At 38.2% G+C, this 20721-nt stretch overlaps 1 protein-coding gene and 1 non-coding gene across 5 annotated transcripts in view; both read left to right on the top strand.

Annotated features, from left to right (window-relative positions):
• The window catches only part of SAMSN1 (SAM domain, SH3 domain and nuclear localization signals 1), a 138070-nt gene that overhangs the window by 19776 nt on the left and 97573 nt on the right, over nucleotides 1–20721 (top strand). For 2 of the 4 annotated variants that reach the window (XM_019467750.2, XM_053903184.1), the window contains exons 3-6: nucleotides 3691–3728; nucleotides 6401–6438; nucleotides 8175–8261; nucleotides 15710–15789. In XM_019467750.2, the coding sequence (XP_019323295.1) occupies nucleotides 3691–3728; nucleotides 6401–6438; nucleotides 8175–8261; nucleotides 15710–15789 (243 nt within the window). Of the gene's footprint in view, nucleotides 1–3690; nucleotides 3729–4023; nucleotides 4157–6400; nucleotides 6439–8174; nucleotides 8262–15709; nucleotides 15790–20721 lie in introns of those variants that run through there. The other 2 variants (XM_019467752.2, XM_019467751.2) reach the window with 2 other exon arrangements.
• LOC128777438 (U6 spliceosomal RNA) lies at nucleotides 295–399 on the top strand. Its single transcript, XR_008422698.1, has one exon. It is a non-coding gene; the product is annotated as a U6 spliceosomal RNA (small nuclear RNA).

A 20721-nucleotide genomic window follows, 5' to 3' on the forward strand; every position in this document is an offset into this window, starting at 1 on the left:
GAAGTAGGCTCCAGGCTCCGAGCTGTCAGCACAGAACCTGATGCGGGGCTTGAACTCACAAACTGTGAGATCATGGTCGGAGCCGAAATCAGACGCTTAACCGACTGAGCCACCCAGGTGTCCCTAAAATCTTTTTTTTAAGGTTTTATTTATTTAAGTAATTTCCACTCCCAACATGGGGTTTGAAGTCACAATCAAGAATTGTAGCTCTTCAGACTGAGCCAGCTAGGTACCTGTCAAAATCTTTTTCAAAGTATCCATTACAAGAGAACTCTTCAACAAAAAATATCCAGGGCTTGCTTTGGCAACACATATACTAAAATTGGAATGATACAGAAAAGATTAGCATGGCCTCTGTGCAAGGAAGACACACAAATTTGTGAAGCATTTCATTGTTTTAAAAATACTGATTCGAAGGGGCACATGTACCCCAATGTTTATAGCAGCATTATCAACAATAGCCGAATTATGGAAAGAGCCCAAATGTCCATCGACTGATGAATGGATAAAGAAGATGTGAGAAACACACACACACACGCACATACACACACACACACACACACACACACACACACACACAATGGAATATTACTTAGCCATCAAAAGAATAAAATCTTGCCATTTGCAACAACATGGATGCAATTCAAACATATTATGCTAAGCAAAATAAGTCAGAGAAAGAAAAATACCATATGATTTCACTCATATGTGGAATTTAAGAAACAAAACAGATGAACACAGGGGAAGAGTAGGAAAAATAAGATAAAAACAGAGGGGGAGGCAAACCATAAGAGACTCTTAACTATACAGAACAAACTGAGGGAAGGTGGAAGCTGGAGGGAAGGTGGGTGGGGGGATGGGTTAAGTGGGTGATGGGCATTAAGGAGGACACCAGTTGTGATGAGCTCTGGGTGTTATATGTATGTAAGTGATGAATCACTAAATTCTACTCTTGAAACCAAAAAATAAAAATAAAAAAATCTCCAAATCAAAGTGATTCATTACAAGTAAAAATTGGATAACCCGGTTTCCAATAAAACAGAATAAAGTAGATAGTCCCTAGAGAAGGTTATGGCAATATATGTCCTAAAAATAACCAATTGCTATTCCTGTTCTCACGATATCCTTCAGTCTTGGTCCAGATGTCTCCAAATCTCAGCTCAGAGCTGTGTCCCTTTTGCCACAATCCACAGACATATATTTGACCAGTTTTGTGTAGGCCCAACACCTAGTTGTATTAACTTAGCCAAGACTTTACCCAAGTGAAGCACGACACTGTGCTTGAATAATATGCCCCCTGTCCCAAACTCAAACACTTAGGGCTAACACTTGTTAGCCCTCTACAGTTAATCTTTTTGGTAGCATTTTTCATGTAGCACAAAATAAACTTTAGCATGTAAAAAAAATAAAATAATGAATTACTGATATAGTAAGTTAATTCAAAAGTTCTGTGATTTGCATGATTAAAAAGAAAAAGGGCACCTGGGAGGCTCAGTTGGTTAGACATCCAACTCTTGATTTTTGCTCAGGTCGTGATCTCACATTTGTGAGATCGAGCCCTGTGTCGGGCTCTGCCCTGACAGCATGAAGCCTCCCTTTCTCCCTGTCCCTCCCTCACTCTTTCTTTCTCTCTCTCACAGTAAATAAGTAAATTTAAAATTAAAAAAAAAAAAAACAGGGCGCCTGGGTAGCTCAGTCGGTGAAGTGTCCAACTCATGGTTTCAGCTCAGGTCATGATCTCACATTTTGCGAGTCTGAGCCCCACATCAGGCTCCGTGCTGACAGTGTGGAGCCTGCTTGGGATTCTCTCTCTCTCTCTCTCTCTCTCTCTCTCTCTCTGCCCTCCCCTGCTCACTCTCTCTGTCTCTTGCTTTCAAAAATAAATGAACTCAAAACAATTTAAAAAAATAAAATAAAACAAAAAACAAAACAAAACAACACAAAAGATATCTAATGTTTCCCATCTTTCTTATTGCAGATCGACATTTTGTATTGGTTAACTCTATACTAGACCTCTCTTATACCCAGAAAAGGTGGAATATGTTTTCAAGAGTCCAGGACTTGCAATCAGAAGAAAGTTACCTAAACCCATACAACAAATTCATGAGACTCAAAACAGTAGATTCTGATTATTGAAACATATTTGACCCAGATTTGTAGGTTATGCGAACATGGAACCTAGCTATATTCCAAATATATGTGACAGGAAAATATAACTACAAAGACAGATGGCCGTCCTCTTTCCTAATGACCCTCACAAAGTTGGTGTGGTTGCCAGTTATGGTGAAAGGAACACGGTTGGCTTCTAGGCTTATGTGTGGAGACATCCAGACCAAGACTGAAAGAGTTTCTTAAAAAGACCATGGATAGAGATGGATTACTTTTAGGCTACATGATGACAAAGCATAAAGAATTAAAAGAGTGGTCAGTCTGATCAAACTCCTCAAAGGTCTTTCGATATCCCAACTCACCTCAGGGCTTGGTTCATGACTCCCACATATTCACCTCCACTTCCACCTATTTCCTACCAGACGTCTTCCTTGGGGTGATTCACAGGTATTTTAACTTAGCAAAACCTGTTCCTCAAGTTCAGGGGCTGAGTTTCAGCACAGGGAATTTTCAGTGACGCTCTACTCAACAGTGGATTCAGGTAATTCAGATCATCCTTGAGAGTTAAATCTTGATAAAAACACAATAAGAGTTAAAGAAATGGCCCCCTCAGTTACTCTGTAGGGCAGAAATTATGCTGAATTTGGCAGTGCTTGGCTTAACACCATCAACCATTGGAATAATAAAACCATTTTTCCTTTTTCTGATTTTCATTCACTACTCTTCCCAATCTCTGCATTTGTGTTTTTCCCTCTATGTGGAACATTAGTTCCAAGATTCTTTACTACACAAATCCCTTCCATACCGATGAAACCTCTCTACAATATGCTCGGTTGCCTATGACATAGTAGATGCTCAAAAAGCACTTTGAACATCAAAAACATTAATGGTTTTTGAATGAAGGAAAAAATGAACGATAACAAGAAAATCTGGAAGGTTCTTAAAGGTGAGTTGGAGCAGTTTAAGCTCTTTCAAGGATGGTGAAAGATGTGGCGACATTTCTTCCCCGAAAAGTGTAAGGGATTTTACACAACATTCAGTTGCTCTGAAGAGAAAGGCCAGATGAATCACAGGTGTATTTCAACACACTCAGTGTATTGTGATAGATTAAACTTTCTTAAAGGAAGGTACTGTGTGATGTAATTGGATACTCTGGCTTGTATCTCTCCCCTTGGTGTCAGTAGGTTGATGGGGGATGGAAAGTTGAGGTTATGAGGATTTAGTTGCATGGTTTTTGTTTTTTGTTTTTTGTTTTTTACTTAAAAGACATGCTTTGTTAAAGGCCAGGGCTTAGAATAAGGTATAAGCCCTAGTTAATAAAGGAAACACTCTACATTTCTCAAAGTTACAAACATTACAGGAGGAAGAAAAACTTGAACCCAGATTCTATGACATAGTACTAAAATGCAAGGGGGAAACATCAGTCATTTTAGTAGGAAAAGGCAAAATGATCTGTGTTTGGAATATACTCAAAGATGAACCATACTTGAATTCTCCTTCTGATTTCTTAGAGTAGTATTATTTTATTTTATTTTATTTTATTTTATTTTATTTTATTTTATTTTATTTTTTATTTTTCAGGAAGTTTCTAATTTTGAGAATGCCAAACCAAAAAAAAAGTAAGTCAAGTTTACTTTGAAAACTTTCTGTTCTCTTAGTTCTATAATGCTGAACGGAGTATTTTAGTGGTTTTCCTGTCAAAGTGTGCTTTAAAAAATTGTCGTGCACAAATCTAGATTGGTTTTACTTTGCTACCATTTCTCTGTTTATGCTGATGCATAGGAAACCTGTGCTGTGACATTCCTGTACACAAGGATGTGCAAATTCAATTTCTAGAAGAAGAAACATGTGTTTAAACTAGGCTCAGATTAAAGTGGGAGCCTCCTCCAAAACACGCTTCTATTGGTGACCTGTTAATCTTCTGAAGAGTTCTTCTAATCCAAATAAAAATGTGTTTGCAAAGAGATTTGGGTTATTTTGGTCAGGCTTGGTTTTACAGTCAGCACAGCAAGCTGCCAGAGGATGTGATACACACATGTTGCATAAGGTAATGGGATTTTAACCAACACATAGGAAATACATAGGGGCCGGAAGTTGGTGTGTGGGGAAATTTCCAGATTGGTTGCTGATGATACAGAATAGCTTCCTTGCACTCTGGAATGGTCTGAGACCAAATTGTTAACAGGTGAAATTCTCTCCGGATGTAGTCTTTCTGGACAGTCTTGCTTTCCTGCCTCCAAGGCATTCTCTGCTTTCCTAGGCTTTCCTCCCCTTCCTGCTTTCTCCCAGGAAGGATATAAAACACATCCATAGTAAGAAGGTAATTGGATGATTAACAGCTTAGAGGACCTGCTAGGCAAGGGTAGTTGTATTTTAGCCACAGTTAAGTACTTAAACTTCGCAAGTGGCATTTTAAGCCTGAGCTGGAGTGAAGAAGGAGCTTTTTTGGCAGTGTTCTCTCAGGCTTAAAAACTGCCGTGCCGATGTAGCTTTTTATTCTATCCACGGATAAGGAACTCACCAGTTCCAAATAAAATACTTAAATGAGATTACAGCCATTGGCCTATGATTGATGCTTCTATAGATTAGAGGATACCAAAACATGGAGGGGTGGATGGGGAATGGGTGAGGGGGAAGCTCCTGATGCTGACCGAATTAGGATTTTCCAAAATCCATTAATGTGCTCCTTGGAATCCAACCACATAAAATCAAACTGAAGGCTCTTGAGTTTCTTAATTCTTTTGTCCACCACTCCTCTAAAAGGAACAACATCTCCTGTTGTTACACACCCACTTCACCTTGGGATAGTATAAATAGCTGTTTTGAATACTTACTATTTGCTAAGAGGTGTCCTCAGTGTTTGCATTAAAAAAATAAAGAACAAACCAAAATAAAATGGTAAAGAAAAAAATTATATATGCAGGTTTTTTTCTGAGCTTAAGATGAACTTGGCTTTAATTTAATGACTACCAAGAATATAAATAGTGGAAAACACTTAAGCTGTAACAAAGTTAACTGTAGGTACAGGACATGTGTGTGTTCACCGAGTGCACAAAATAATTAACATGATTGAGTCAGCATAGTCCTATCCTCTCTGTTTTAGACATTTTATTATGGAGATTTTCAATTATACACGAAAAATGAAATAATAATGAACTCCCATCACCAAGCCTGAACAGGTATCAATCTATAGTCAAACTTGTTTAATTTCTACCTATTTGACTCCCCAGCCCTTCAATCTCCACTATTTTTTGTTAAAGCTGATCCCAGACATGTAATTTCATGTCTTGATGCAAAAGCAAGTTAAAAAGCAAGCACTGTATTTTTAAAAACATAACTACGTAACCACCACTGCACCAGAACAAAAAAAGAAAGATTGCATAATATGACCAAATATATAGTCATTGTTAATTTTTTTCTGATAGTCGCAAGTGCTTTTTTTAATAGTTTACTTGAATCATGATCCAAACAGGATCCATGCAATGCATTCGGTTCTTGTCTCTTAATTCATAGGTCCTTCTCTATTGATTTGTTGAAGAAACTGGATTGTTTGTTCTGAGGAATTTTCCATATTTTTGAATTTTGCTGATTGCATCATTGTGGTATTTAAAAAAAAAAAAAACTTTTTCTTTTATCCTCTATGTTTCCTGTAATTTTTTAGTTAGATCTCAAGGCTTGATAATGTTCAAGTTTGATATATGTATATATATTTTAAAAGTAGGTCATCGGTGACTATATACTTCCTGTTGCATTACACTGGAAGCCCATATATCTGGTTGTCTCTATTTTTATGACTGAATTTGCTTAGTGGGTTCAGATGGTATCTGGCTGATCCATCCAGTACAGTTGCCCATCAGCCTTTCAATTAAGAGTTTTAACAGCAATTGTTGATTATTGCTTAGATCTATTGTTTCATTAGGGATTGTATATGATTATACTCAATTCCTATCATTCTTTCTGTATTTATTGAACAGAAGTATTTTAAAAAGAGCTTTTCCACATTAACTGTTGACCAGTTTGAGACACTTCCATGTAAAAATGGCCCACTTTTTTTGTGTGTGTGTTTTATGAATGTTGCATGGAAATTTCCAGGCCAAGATTGTACTTACATTAACAGCACTTTGCCAGCTAGGGTCAGAAAAATTCAGGGCCATATATAGACCTTAGTTAGAGGTAGAACTATTTCTGCTCTCAAAGGTATTGCAAATATGTCTAGGTGATCTAATTTCTGTCTGATTAAAAATGTTATTTACTAGATGCAGACTTAAATATGTTTCTTTTATTCTTCTAGGTCAATCCGGAGATCTATGTCTGAAAACAAAGGATTTGGTTAGTAATTTATAAGATTACTCATGCAGATAATATGTTTTGTTTCCTTAAAAGTTCTTTTCTTCTGCTCCTTCCATAAAGCAACAATAAGTGATTAATGGAAGTCAAATTGAGTTGTCTTTGAAGTCTATAGAAGAAATTTTTTAAAAAGGAATGTGGTTCCACTGTAACTGTAAATGGCTAAGACAAAGAAATTGATTTATTCAGAACAATTTCCTTTTACATTAAAAATATAATTCTCTTTGATGGTTTATTGGATGATTATCTTCCAGTTTCCCAACTTTAGCTTGGCCGACCATGGTCAAGGTGACCTCTTCAATATCTTTTTAGATATATGAATCTAAGAGTGAACGAAAAATAAATAAAAAATGCTTGTATTACAAAAGACTCTTCAAACACCGGACCTTTTCTGTTTTTGTGATTACAGTATCTGTAGTACTAATAAAGGCAATTGGCTTAATTTCTATCTTAATTCTGAAGCAAATATCTAATTCTATTAATCACTTTTAGAAAGCTAATGAATAATGGCTCTCCCTCTCTTGCAGAGTATAGTGTCACTAGTTATAAAATAGTCACAGTGACAAAACATCTGGATTATTCAGTCAATAATTTATTTTTATGCATTTTGTCAAACTTGTGGGTGCCCTTTCTCCCCAGCAGAGTTTAAGAGCTGGATGCTCAAACTCCTTTCCCTGTCTTTACAAAAGCCTGTCTTCTAGGTAGGCTCTGAAAAGCTCATTCAGACCAAAGTGGTGATCATCAATGGATGCAGCTTCCAAGGTTGTCTGTATTTTAATCAGGTTTCATATTCTTCCAGTGGCAGTGTCCACAGGGGCTATGTCCTATGTCACTAGTTAAGACTCTGTAGGCAATTGGTCATTTTGAATATCATCCCTGATTTAAATAATGCATAATCTTAAATAAAAGGAAGTAAGGCACAGTTTTGTTTTCCATCTAGATTTATTCTCATAGCATGCTATGTGGTTTCTATACACAAAGCTATAGGTGTTTGCAGCCCAACATATTTCTTGATGCTGGACTGCCTTCCCCATAGTCAAATAGAAGAGCAAAAAGTGACTTTATAAACAGCACAGGTATGCTGACTTTGTTTCCATGAGATGCTTTGGTTGCATTATGTCAAATTTACTTTTCCAATATGATAACACAGCATGTGGAATGATTCATCTTTGGTAAGGAGATTAGAAGGGATTCTTAACTCTTCATTCTGGTGCAGTCTGGTCCTTCACAGCGTGCCCAGGCCCTGCTGCAGGTGTTGGGAGGACAGGGCTGAGCAAGTTATTGTTCTTCCACTCAAGATCTCACATTAGAGTTTCTTGAAACTATCACAGCTCAATGGACTCTGTACACACTTAGTCATTTTGTTGAAAATGATGAAGAATGTGGAGGGTGGGGACATTTGAACTTATTTATTCGAAAAAATAAATTAAAAAAAGAAAAAATACTTCAAAGAAAAATGTAATCAGAAACTATCAACAAGTATTTCAATAGCACCATTCTACCACACATGCGTGGGTCCTTGTAGTTCACGGAAATAAATGAGAGCCCACAGGCCACTTGGGGTTGTCCACCAAGGAGTAGAACTCTCCATTTTGGAGAGCTCTCTTATCATTTTCCAAGTTACAACCGTGTGCTGATCTTGTTCTGATTTTAAATTTCTTACACTTACTGGACAGATGTTACCGTGAATTCTGCTAACCAATCCTCTGCTTTTTTAGAAAGGAAAATAGCGAATGACACAATCTGGCAAGAACCCAGCAAGCCAGAGAATGATTCCCACATCAGAAGACTCAGTCAGCTAAAAGGTAATTGTTAAATTTAGTTCAGCTGACTTTGCATTTTCCCAAAGTAGTTTAAAGGGCAGGTAAGAAAAATTTACATCTTTCTCTATTAAAATAAGTTGGGCATTGTGGTCTACTTAAAAGGGAAAAACAACTAGAATAGAGAGGACGTATTGTTAATAGCAAATATATATGTGATACGTGCGTGTGTCTACGTGTGCATAGATACATACAGACATATAAAAAGGAAGTGGAATCTAATTAGATTGCCTGTTGAAGAATCAATTGCAAATAATATTTGAAAGTCTTTAATGTCTATAAGAATTTTACAATGTATTAAACATCACCACATAGAAAAACCCTCTAAAAGTAACATCAGTATATTAATAGTTATTACATTTAGGTTTTCCTTAAAAAATACAAAAGAATAATCTCAACTACTAATACAAAATTATATTATTTCATAACTTAAAAATTCCCAAGAAGCAAAAATCAGCAGCCTGGTATAAAAATTTATTAATGATAAATGACTTCATAATTATAATTATTTAACTTTGGGAAGGTAATGAAAAAAACAGGAAGTCTTAAGAGTTCACGAAGATGGGGGCGCCTGGGTGGCTTGGTCGGTTAAGCGTCCGACTTCGGCTCAGGTCATGATCTCACGGTCCGTGGGTTCGAGCCCCGCGTCAGGCTCTGTGCTGACAGCTCAGAGCCTGGAGCTTGTTTCGGATTCTGTGTCTCCCTCTCTCTCTGCCCCTCCCCTATTCATGCTCTGTCTCTCCCTGTCTCAAAAATAAATATACGTTAAAAAAAATTAAAAAAAAAAAAGGGTTCACGAAGATGAACAACAGCATAAAAAGTTATCTGCTTGGTATTCTCCTTCTGTAGTTACTGGAACAAGAAATTCTTGATATTAGTTACTGATTAAGATTTTCTAGTTTTTAATTACAAATATTTTTAATATCTTGGGAGGAAGGAAATTATAATGCATTTTTATCACTAGGAGCTTAATAATTTGATTTTATATTCTGTTCAGATCTCACCTTTTGTTTAACACTGCTCTTAGATTTACAAAGTAATTATTTATGAAAATAATTTATTTTGAAACATTTCAGTTTTATTCAAGATTATGTAACATTTTGCTGAATAAATTTAACTGAATTTTTAAATATTTACAATTTACTCTATTGTAAATAAATTGTTGAAACATTTGGGATTTAGATATGTTCTTTTCTTTTTTTTTTTACCTTAACCGAAATCAAGAGTCAGATGCTTAACCAACTGAGCTACCCAGGCACCCCCTAGATATTTTCTTTTAATCACAACAGAGGAAATGCGTTAATAATATCATGTTTTGATTGGATTCTGTCTTCACCCCAAGGATGCCAGCTATCTTCATTCACACTCTCTGTAGATTAGTCAAACACTCATCCACATCATCCATCCATGCATCCCTTTAATAAACACATGCGATTTTTAGATTATTGGGTATTGACCTATGGATCAAGAAGTTATAATTGCACTATAAATTATTTTTAGTTATAGATTTTGCCACAAATGTCTTCAAGAATTCTATTCGCTAAAACTACCTTTCTGAGATTTTTTTTTTTTTTTTAATTGAGGAGTCATAGGCAGGTGATTCTATTACAGCTACTCTGAGGGAAAAAATCTTGGTTTAAAATGCGGCGTTTCTGATTAGTGATGTGTTCTTTGTCAGAGAAGAATAACAAACAAGAAATCCTTTACAGAAAGCTTCTCAGCTTTGGTTTCGCGGGTTCTTGAGCTACCCTATATCCTGTGTATGTGTCTGTGCCTGCGTGAGTGTGTGTGTGTGTGTGTGTCTAAAAGTTCAACTGGCATTTCAGCGGTAGCAGCTGAGTCACAGGACATTTCTTAGGGATTAATGCTGTGCTAGGGAGAGTTGATGGCCTGAGACCAAGGCTGTCGGTGCCACTGTAAATTGAGGGGAGAAATTCAGTGGGGAGGGAGGGACCCACGTTGTGGACTTGGATTTTATGGGTGGGGTAGCTTCATTTGGAAAGCTCAGAGTATTTCTAGGCAATTAGTGCCCTACACATCAACCCATAATATTTCTTTCTCATTTTAAACACTACTTTTCAACTGTTAATTGGATAATTACTTCAGAGAGGTTTACTGTGTCTGAGGATCGGCAGTCTGCGAGGTTTAGTGAGATGAAGGCTGGAAGGTGCATCGTTGTTATCATCCAGAGCCCTTTATTTTATTGAACATGAATGATGACATTTTAAAGACAGCCGCAATAAAATAGAAGAAAATATATAGGGAATTAAATGGTAGGAGTGGCAAAACAGATTCCTAAAGAATCTGTTACAAACACTAAGACCAAAAAAAAAAAAAAAGGGTATTTCTCTCAATTTCAATTTCAAAATGGTATTTATACATGACATATATTAACATTAACAAATTAATTATAAACATGTTATAAACATAATATGTATATAAACATAACATATAAGCAAATTATAAACATAATTAACAAATTAATATATTAATTTTAGGCCTAAAGACTATTGGGCCTGATGAAAGAAACGTCCACAGGCTATGTTTAGCCAAGGATTTGTGCCTGGTGTTTTAATCCATAAAGATATTCACATAGCTTGATAAAAGACTATGTTGTGTCAGTTAAGACAAAATTTATCAGAATAAGTTGAGTGCCAGAAGCATAATATTTTTAGTTTATCTAGTCCATTTCCTTCTTATAAGAAGAGTTTTATCTAAACCTCCATCTGTGCTGTTAAAAGAGACTACATCTGTAAAATAAATGCAGGATAAATTGAGTGCTCAGGACTTTATGACTGAAGCATTGGCAAAGTGTAGGTATGAAGGAAAATTAATCTGTAATTCATATTAATTGTATTTTCAGCATCACAAACAGGCAGAATATTCATCATGTACATATTTTAGTAAATTAAAATCAAATTTAAAGTTTTCAAATTTATTTTGGCCTTAGTTTTACGAAGAAAATAAAAGTCTGAAAAGAACAAACTTTGAAATCTGTGAATTGGAGCTTACCTAAGATCAAGTTTTCATTTAAATAAAGACAGTATCCAGAACAAGGTTTTCACATTTAATGTCAGAAAGTACAAACGATAAAAACAAAGCAATTTTTTTTTTAAATAATAAAAAGGACGCAGAACATATTTGGAGATTTTTCAAACGGTGTGACCACGACAGACTATTCCATAAAACGTAAAATATGCCCCAAATAATTGACCTGTTAGTGAAGGAAGTGAGGGGTGGATAAGGTCAAGAAAGATGGTTAGTATTGAAAGGAATATTAATTTCACCCATACTGTGTGAAATTATCTTAAAAATACCCTTTTCGTGTGATTTTGATGAGACTCATTATCCAAAAAACCTAGCAGAGGAGGGATGTAGTTAGGGCCTTCCAGTTTAGCACTTGAATTGCCATTCCTTTGAAACCTTTCCTGAATTCTAGTCAATATTATTGTTTGGCCAGCCTCTTCAGAGTAAGCATGTAAATATTTTGACTTAATTTTTCCAAACCTTATTAATTCTCTTTCTTTGTTGGCTTGATACCTTCACATTCAAGATGGCAAATGTATAAAGTCGCAAACATATTTACCATTCTGTTTAATTTTCAGGGACCACAATCTAATTTAAAAATGATTCCTCCGGGGGCGCCTGGGTGGCTCAGTCGGTTAAGCGTCCGACTTCGGCTCAGGTCATGATCTCGCGGTCCGTGAGTTCGAGCCCCGTGTCGGGCTCTGTGCTGACAGCTCAGAGCCTAGAGCCTGTTTCAGATTCTGTGTCTCCCTCTCTCTGACCCTCCCCCATTCATGCTTTGTCTCTCTCTGTCTCAAAAATAAAAAACGTTAAAAAAAAATTAAAAATGATTCCTCGGGAAGCTTGGGTGGCTCAGTTAGTTAAGCATCCAATTCTTGATTTTGGCTCAGGTCATGAACTCACAGTTAGGGAGATTGAGCCACACATCAGGCTCTGTGAGGACAGTGCGGAGCCTGCTTGGGATTCTCTCTCTCCCTCTCTCTCTGCTCCTCGCCCCCTCTCAAAATAAATAAATAAATATTTAAAAATAAATAAACAAAAATTGTTTCCCTGGAGCCTGTAATTTAACTCTGGTTAGACTGGATTACATGAGGAGTGACAGAGAGAAGCCCTATTTCACAGCCGAACATCTACACGCTCATTCTGTGGGGTAAACTCCTTGAGCAAAGGCCACTATAAGTGGGCCTCTTCCAAGGAGGTCTTTCTGAATTGAGTGATGAGAATGTTCAGCATCCTGGTGTTTTGTACAAATGAATCTCCCTTTAATTCTTTAGGGGAGTTCTTACTAGGATGATAGTTGCCTGAGTATGGTCAGAAATATCTTCATTAGAATCACCTGAAAGCTGATTAGAAATATTGCTTTTTTACCTAATCTCATTTCTTCCCTGCATCTGAATTTGAGGGGCAGTTGGAGTCTGAATGTTCATGTTGAATGGTGCATTCCTATGTATACTATTGCTTGTGACTCACTTATGTAGTTTATGCATGTTCTGATAATCTTTTTGCTGCAAACTACCCCAAAACTTTTTTGAAATAAAAATATTTATTTATTTATTTATTGTTGAGAGGCAGGGAGGGGCGGAGAGAGAGGGAAACAGAATCCCAAGTAGGTTCCGCATTGTCAGCCCAGAGTCTGACGTGGGGCTCAAACTCACAAACCATGAGATCATGACCTGAGTTGAAGTCAAGAGTCGGATGCTTAACAGACTGAGTCACCCAGGTGCCCCAAACTATCCCAAAACTTAAGGGCATCAAACAACATTTTATTAGGCTCATGGATTTTGTGGGCCAGGAATCTATTCAAGACAAGTGCTTCATGATATCTGAAGCTTCTTCTGAAAAGACTTGCCTGACTGGGGAGGACTCCAATGTCTGGTGTCTGGAATCATCTAGAATCTTTTTCACCTGTATATTTGGCACCTGTTCTGGGATAACTTGAAGGCTGGGCTCAGTGGAGACTTTCGACTGGAGAACAATGTGTGGCCTCTCCAAGAGACACAAGCTTTCTTCAGGCCAAGAGCTGGGTTGCAAGAGGGAGGGACACGAAAGGGAGCCTCACACATCATGGAGGAAGTGTCTGGAAAGTGAGCATCCCAAATGATCAAAGCAGAAGCTGTAAGGCTTCTTCTGACTTAGTTTGGGGGCTTACAAATGATCATTTACATTGCATTGTCCTGTGGCAAGTGAGTTACTGAGACTAGCTCCATTCAATAAGAAGAGGCATGCCAAGTTCATATTGCAGACTATGTGGTATGAGAGATATTTTGGTGGCCATTTTTGGAAAGCACAACTGCATATTGCCTAATTCATCCACTGCAACTCTTTTGCTACGTAGGACCAAATTGCTTCCGTTTTTATAAATATTCTCTCGTCGGGTAATACTTGGGAGATTACAAATAGATAAAAGTGTATAAGACCACAAAACAAATGGCTAATCTTCATAAAATACAATTTTTCCGGTGTCTCTTCCTTAGTCCAAGACCCTCAAAGGTCTTCCATTGTCTGCAGCAGAGGCCATATACTGGTAGCCGTGTAACTGAAGTTATTCTGAGAAAAAGTCTGTTTGGACCATACAGTATTTTAAAAATCAGGAAATTTTACATGAATATCCATGTATTTATATCGACAATACTGAGCTCAAAGTCTGAGGTGATTTCAGTTGGGAAAGCTGAGAGCAATGGTGACTCTTCAGCTCACCACATGTATCCCATTATCTCCTTGACAAAATTCACATCATTTAGTTAAATTACTTGTTTGAGTTCTGCAGATATATTTATATGTGCAACATTGGTCTAGTAGGTTATGTCCAAATTCCTTGACCTGGCACTCAAGGACTATTAAAATTTTACTTTATTTACTCTTCCAGCCCTACCTCCTTCTATGCTATATTCAGAATTGCCTATCATTTGACCAGTTTCAATCTCTACACTTAATTAAATATGTTCCACTTATTCCACACCGTAGGTTAGCATTCATAGCACTGCTTCTACGTTTGTCATTTTGCTTTTTCTTCTACCTTTCCAAACTACATCCACGCTTCAAGCTTCCACTGGGGCCCTACCTCTCCCAGGAGTACCCTGAGTCATAGTGATCCGTCCCCACAGTAGCATCTGAATCACTCATTTTCCTACTTTGCATTGTTACATAAGCGATGTAAATGCATTGTGCACACTCCTGTGCTGCTTCCGGATTCTAGAGTACAGGTGACCACTTTACTGTTCTTTTCCCATACCCAGAAGGATAATTATAGAGGGAGTTCTCCAAAATTCATGTTAAAGGAATCCAAAAAGGGGAGAGATGAAAAGGAATGAAGGAACAGAGCACAGATTTTTTTTTTTTCCTGAATACAAATCCTTAAAAAAAAAATAATAAGTTGCCAAAACTGCTTCTGGCACCCTGACACTGTAATGGAAAATCTTGCTTCAAAGAGCCAGCTCACAAAACCAGCTCGTTTTAACATTTAAGTATTTTCTGGAATCCTTTGTGGTTACTCTGATTTTAAATATTGTTAGTGATGTAAACAACTCTGAGACTGAGCTGGGAATTTGAACTATCTTTTCAAGAGAGCCAAGATGGGGATTTGGAGGACAACTTGCCCGTGTTTTTCACTGTGTGTGGAGGGTAGGTCTTGTTGGCCGCTTTCTCCCCCAGTGAATATGAGAACAAGGAACAGTGGGAAACTGAAGCAGTGATTGCACGTGAATAGTGAAGGTGAGAGGGAAAGTCACTGGCCTTGTAGCCAGGTGGTTTCTGTAGTCTCAGTTTCCTCATCCAAGTGGGTTGGATTAAGTGAGGTGTAGAGGGCTGCCCTCTTTTAGCGCATGTGCATTTCAGATTTACATAAAAGGAGCCCCTTTTCCAGAGCCTGGAAGGGAAATGTTGGAAGATTTCATGTAGCTGCAAGCTAACGGACACCACATTCGAAAGCTTTTACAAAAGCATACATAGAACAATTTCAACACAAATAATCCATGTTGACAAGACATAAGCTAATGAAGCTCAAAATGCCAGAGGTGGAAAACTTAGTTTAACAGAAACAGGTGAGGAGATAACTTCGTGGAATCCTAGCATGTTGCAGTTAGACGTGGCTTTAGTAGCTAGTATGCTACTCTTTTATTACTGAGAGGGAAACTGAGTCCCACAGAGGTTCCATGGCTTGCTCAGATACACAGATGGCCAGCAACATTCTTCATTTTTGTTGGTGGTGGTGTTGTTAAATTTGTATTTTATTTTGATCTGTTTCTTGTGAGAATAACATATCCTTAGAAAAATAAAACATTTATGATCTAGACAATGTACTACCTTAACAGACTAAACGAAACTATAATGAGTATTAAATTGCACTTAACCTTCTAAAATCCTGTAATTTCTGATGATCTATATATAACATTTATCTCTTTTCATAGATCTAAATGAAGAGGATTTTCTTTTGAGTAATTACATGCATACTTTTCAAGGAAAAAAACCACAAGGCATTTCCTGTCAGGTAATGTGAACAATCAACACTTGGTGTGGTGTTTTGTGAACATCATCATGTTATTGAGCTCTGTAATACTCTAGATGTAATGTACAATACTTAGCCTTGTAACTATTTTATCTTTAGTTATTGTAGGTTGTTTTGTAGTTGATACGCTTATGTCTCTGTGAATTGGAATATAAATGAAAGCGTTCACTGATGCCTTGAGTTGATAAGCCATTTTGATTATGCAAAACATCATGCTCTACAGCCTTTTGATAAGTAACTCTAAACCTGTTAAGTTAATGTACTGGGATTTTCTCTGACAAGACCTATGTTAAGTGCTGAGAACTGTCTGGCAACCTTTAGTGAGGGGCATGTCCCTCATGTTTTTACGTTTGATATAAAAGCATATACTATTATTTCTGACATATCCCTTATAAATTGCATTAGTTAGCCCAGGAGTTCAGGCAATTAAGAATGTCTGAACCTCGGGCCTCCCTGATAGTAATAATAATATAACATTAATTAACAGCCAAATAGTTGCTATTCACCCTGTAATGAAAAATAGTATGTGCGTCAGTCGGGCCAACTCCAGCATCATACTGATTTTTGATATTTTTCTGACAGCCATGAGATTCTCTTTAATCATTCTGATAGTTTTATTTATTAGAAAGTTAAAACTGGCCTTCCTTGGTGCAGTAGATTTATCAATAGGAAGACGGGATACAGTGTCTGAATCGTGAGGGACTGATTTGGTGAGCAAAAGGAGCTCGCGTTCCTCAATCCAGCCTGATACCTGAGACTGTCGGAGGCCGTCCGATGGAGTAGACAGTGGACCATAACTTTTGATCAACCACAGTTTCTACTGGCTGTTCTGACAGTGCCAGAGTCACAATCCTACGCTCCTGAGGGTCCACACCACATTGCCTGAGGGCCTTTAACCAGTGAGCTCTCCCGCAGGGCACAGTGGAGAGCTCTGAAAACAGACAGAGCTCTGAATCTTAGTTTGCCCCTTAGTACCTCTGTGATTCAGGGCGATTTACTTAATCTCTCTCTGCCTCAGTTTTCATGATCTGTAAAACTGGTCTATAAAGAACCTTTATCTCATGGCTGCCGTGAGGATGAAGTGAAATACTTCAGTAAAGCACTTAGCATCATGGCTGGCATTTAGAAGATGCATAAAACAAATTCAATTGTTGTCCCCCAAGGCTCCTCTCTCCCCCTTCCTCCTCTTTTTACTCTTTGCGAGGGATGGACACTTTCACAAGTGCGGCTGGGAGATTATTTCTGAAATATGCAGTTTCATTCTCCTAAATTTAGATGAGGCCTCAGATACGGTATCTAAGTGAAACATTGTCTGATAGCCAGGAGGAAATGAAGGCTGATTTACAGTAAGAATTCCCAGACATGTGTTGTGCCAAGAGAAGTCCTTCTTTAGGGTTTTAGCAGAAAACCAGAACCATGTCTTAGAATGAAGAAAATAATATATAAAGTTCTTGGAAGAAAAGGGTTCAAGGTAAATCTTTACCAATTTTTTTTGGCATTTTCATTGGCTAAGAAATGATCCTTCTAGAACAGTAACTATTCACTTGTACTATGTAGTTTATCATTAAAGATCATTTGAGAAAATCCATAAGCAGTGACTGACGAGCAGGAGATATCTAATCTAGAAATTCTCATTTTGGAGGGTAGGGGTGGTCTTATCTATCTTTAGTATATCTCTTCATATTCATGGTGGGCATTCAATTGAACTTAACTAATTAAGAAACACTTTTTCTGTATGACAAAATACTATAATGAGATACGATTAAGTATTAAGAAATGTTATGCAATTTGTTAATTTTTTAACTCCTTGTGACTGAGGAAAAGCCAAAGCTGTTTACCCTTTGGAAGACGGGGCAGAGAGAGGGACACATTCTCTCGTGTGAAGGGGCAAACTGACCTGTCGGTGACGTCCATAAGAATGGACTTTGGCACAGACTGTAGCCTCTTATCAAGTGAGCAAATGACTTATCGGAGCAATATTTCTCCAAATGTGGCCTGGGGACTGTCTGTGTCAGAATCAGGATATTTGTGAAAAATGCAGACTTCTGAGCCTCACCCCTGTCCAAATGAATTATCATGTCTGGGGGCCAGGAGTAGGTATTTTTATGAGTGTCCTGATGGTGCTAACTAAGTACATGTACCATGAGACTCCATGGCATCCAGACATTTGATGGGCACTTGTCTACTGATATGATGCCCCATGCAATTTCGCTTTCCAAGCCCAAACCTGGCTCATGTCTGGTCTGGCAAGACAGTAGCCTCATGGAAAAACTGAAGTTGATTTTTGTCTTATATTGTGAGAATGATATATATTCATTATAGAACATTTAAAGATCATGTAAAAGTAGAAATGATTAAAATAATGAAGAGGTACCTGGGTGGCTCAGTTCACGGTGCATCCAACTCTTGATTTTTGCTCAGATCATGAGCTCACAGTTCATGGGTTTGAGTCTCTCATCAGGCTCCACACTGATGGCATGGACCTGGCTTGGGATTCTCTCTCTCTCCCCATCTGTCTGTACCCTTCCTCCGCTCACATTCTCTCTCACCTCTCTCTCAAAATAAATAAATAAACTTAAACAAATAATAAATAATATCTTAACAGGGTCAATATTTTCACATGGCTGGCAATTTTACTGAATATCATTAACATGAGATAAAGTTCATAGGACGTAAAACATATTCATAGTTATACTTATCATGTGACTAGGCCTATGAAATATATTTTGGATAATAAAAAACTTTCATTATAAAAACTTTTAACATTTACTGAATTTCTAATCAGAAATACTCAACTTGGGGCACCTGGGTGGCTCAGTCTGTTAAGCATCTGACTTCGGTTCAGGTCATGATCTCGAGGTTCCTGAGATCGAGCCCCGTATTGGGCTCTGCACTGACAGCTCAGAGCCTGAAGCCTGCTTTGGATTCTGTGTCTACCTCTCTCTCTGTCCCTCCCTCACTCATGCTCTGTCTCTCTCTCTCTCTCCCTGTCAAAAATAAATAAACCTTAAAAATTTTTTTAAGAAAAGAAATACTCAACTAGACATGTTCCTTTAATGTACTTAAAAGAAGAGGAAAGATCTAAGGCATAGAAGAAAGTACTAGGAACCAAGTGGCAGGAGGTCGGAGCAGGAAGTGTTCACGGAATGCTCTCTTCAATAGTGACTTAGCTCCATAACTATTTCTGACTACTTGGGTCTGGGATAAACCTGCTGGAGAACCCAGCTGGCAGGACAAGCGCTGATGCGGAGAGTTTGAGGCACAGCAGACTGCCTGGTAACCGTGATCATTACCCCAACCATAAAGAACATCTTGGGGTAACTTGACTCCCAGCATTTATTTTCGTATCCTTGTTCTTATTTGTTCTTTTCTGGCAGCATTCAGTTGATGGCTCAGACCTTTTGTAGCATATTGAAAAGGGTATAAACTATGCAGTAATACAGACTTTGGGCTAATATATTTTCAAAAATGTTTCATGCCTCATTTCTCACATAAATTCTGAGGTTGCTTTCAGCCTTCAGAGCGTCATTCATATTCATGATAGAAAAGAGGGATAACATTTATTACTTTCAGTGCTGGTGATATTAAGCACTGTCAAGCACCCCCACCCAGGACTGCACCAAAACATTTTCTCCCTAAGCTCCTTCAGTGGAAAAAGTGTTGCTGAGTGAATTCATTTTTAAAAGTATGCCTGCATATGTATGGGTGTGTTAGGTTCTCTTCTAAGGCTTACATCACTTCACACCCATTTCAACCGATTTCTTTTTTGATGGAGACTGCAAGGCTAGGTATTTGAATTCTCAGCTCCCCCTGTAGCTAGGGTGGTCATGGGATCCAATTCTGATCAGTGAATTATAGCTAGAAATGCCTGGTGGTGGAGTGGGTGAGGGGGTTCTTTTCGGGAGGGGAAAAAAAAAAGCAAAGCTTCATGAGAAGAAAGCTTTGCCCTTTGCCCGTCTCCCTGCTGGATGCTGGACATGGTATCTGCTGAGTTAACAGCTGTTTTCAGCCATAAGGCCAAAGGCACATGTTAAGGATGGTGGGGCACAGCCATGGAGCCTGATTCATCAGCGACATTCCTGAGTTACTGCATCAGCATTGGATTGCCTATATTTGGACTTCTTGTTGTGGGGAAACATAAGCCTTACACTTGTTTAAGCTGCTGTGATTGGGTTTTCTGTCCCTCAAAGCGGGACGTGTTCCTCATGAATACATTTTGTTTGTGAAATTGCCACTTTTGCTACCGCGGAACCTTGATTGCTCCAAACCTCGCCCACAGGGTTAGATGGTGGCTGGACTCAGCTCTGGTTGTGCCATCTAAACTAGCCTCCTCCAATTCTCGTGCAGTGTAATCAGTATCTAGAGTTGAGAGTTAGTCATTTAGGCTTTAAGAGGAAAACTGGATTAGTAACAGCAGCGACAGCGACAAAAACCTCTTGGCTACACGCAACCCATTGGCAACGTACAGACTTAAAACTGTTTCTGGTGCAGCACACCGCTGTTGGAAAAACACGGAAGTTGGATCAAAGCGGGACTGCCTTTTGGTGCACTTAGCCGAGGGCACTGGACACCAGGCGGCTGGGGAAGAACCTTAAGGCTATGCCGTGATCTGTGAATAAGCAGGACAGGTAGGTCCCTCCTTAGCTTTCATCAGACAAGATTTGGGGTGGTTCTAAACAAAGATTGTGAACAAACGGTAAGGCAGGAAAAAAAAGAGGCCAGAATGACAGATTGTTTAATAATTTGTTTTTTAACGTTAATTTATTTTTGAAAGAGAGAGAGACACAGAGCTCAAGTGGGGGAGGGGCAGAGAGAGAGGGAGACACAGAATCTGAAGCAGGCTCCAGACTCCGAGCAGTCAGCACAGAGCCCGACGCGGGGCTCGAACTCAGGAACTGTGAGATCATGACCTGA

The sequence above is a fragment of the Panthera pardus genome, unplaced genomic scaffold (assembly GCF_024362965.1).
Source record: "Panthera pardus isolate Hobbes unplaced genomic scaffold, ASM2436296v1 HiC_scaffold_16, whole genome shotgun sequence".
Lineage (NCBI taxonomy): Eukaryota > Metazoa > Chordata > Mammalia > Carnivora > Felidae > Panthera > Panthera pardus.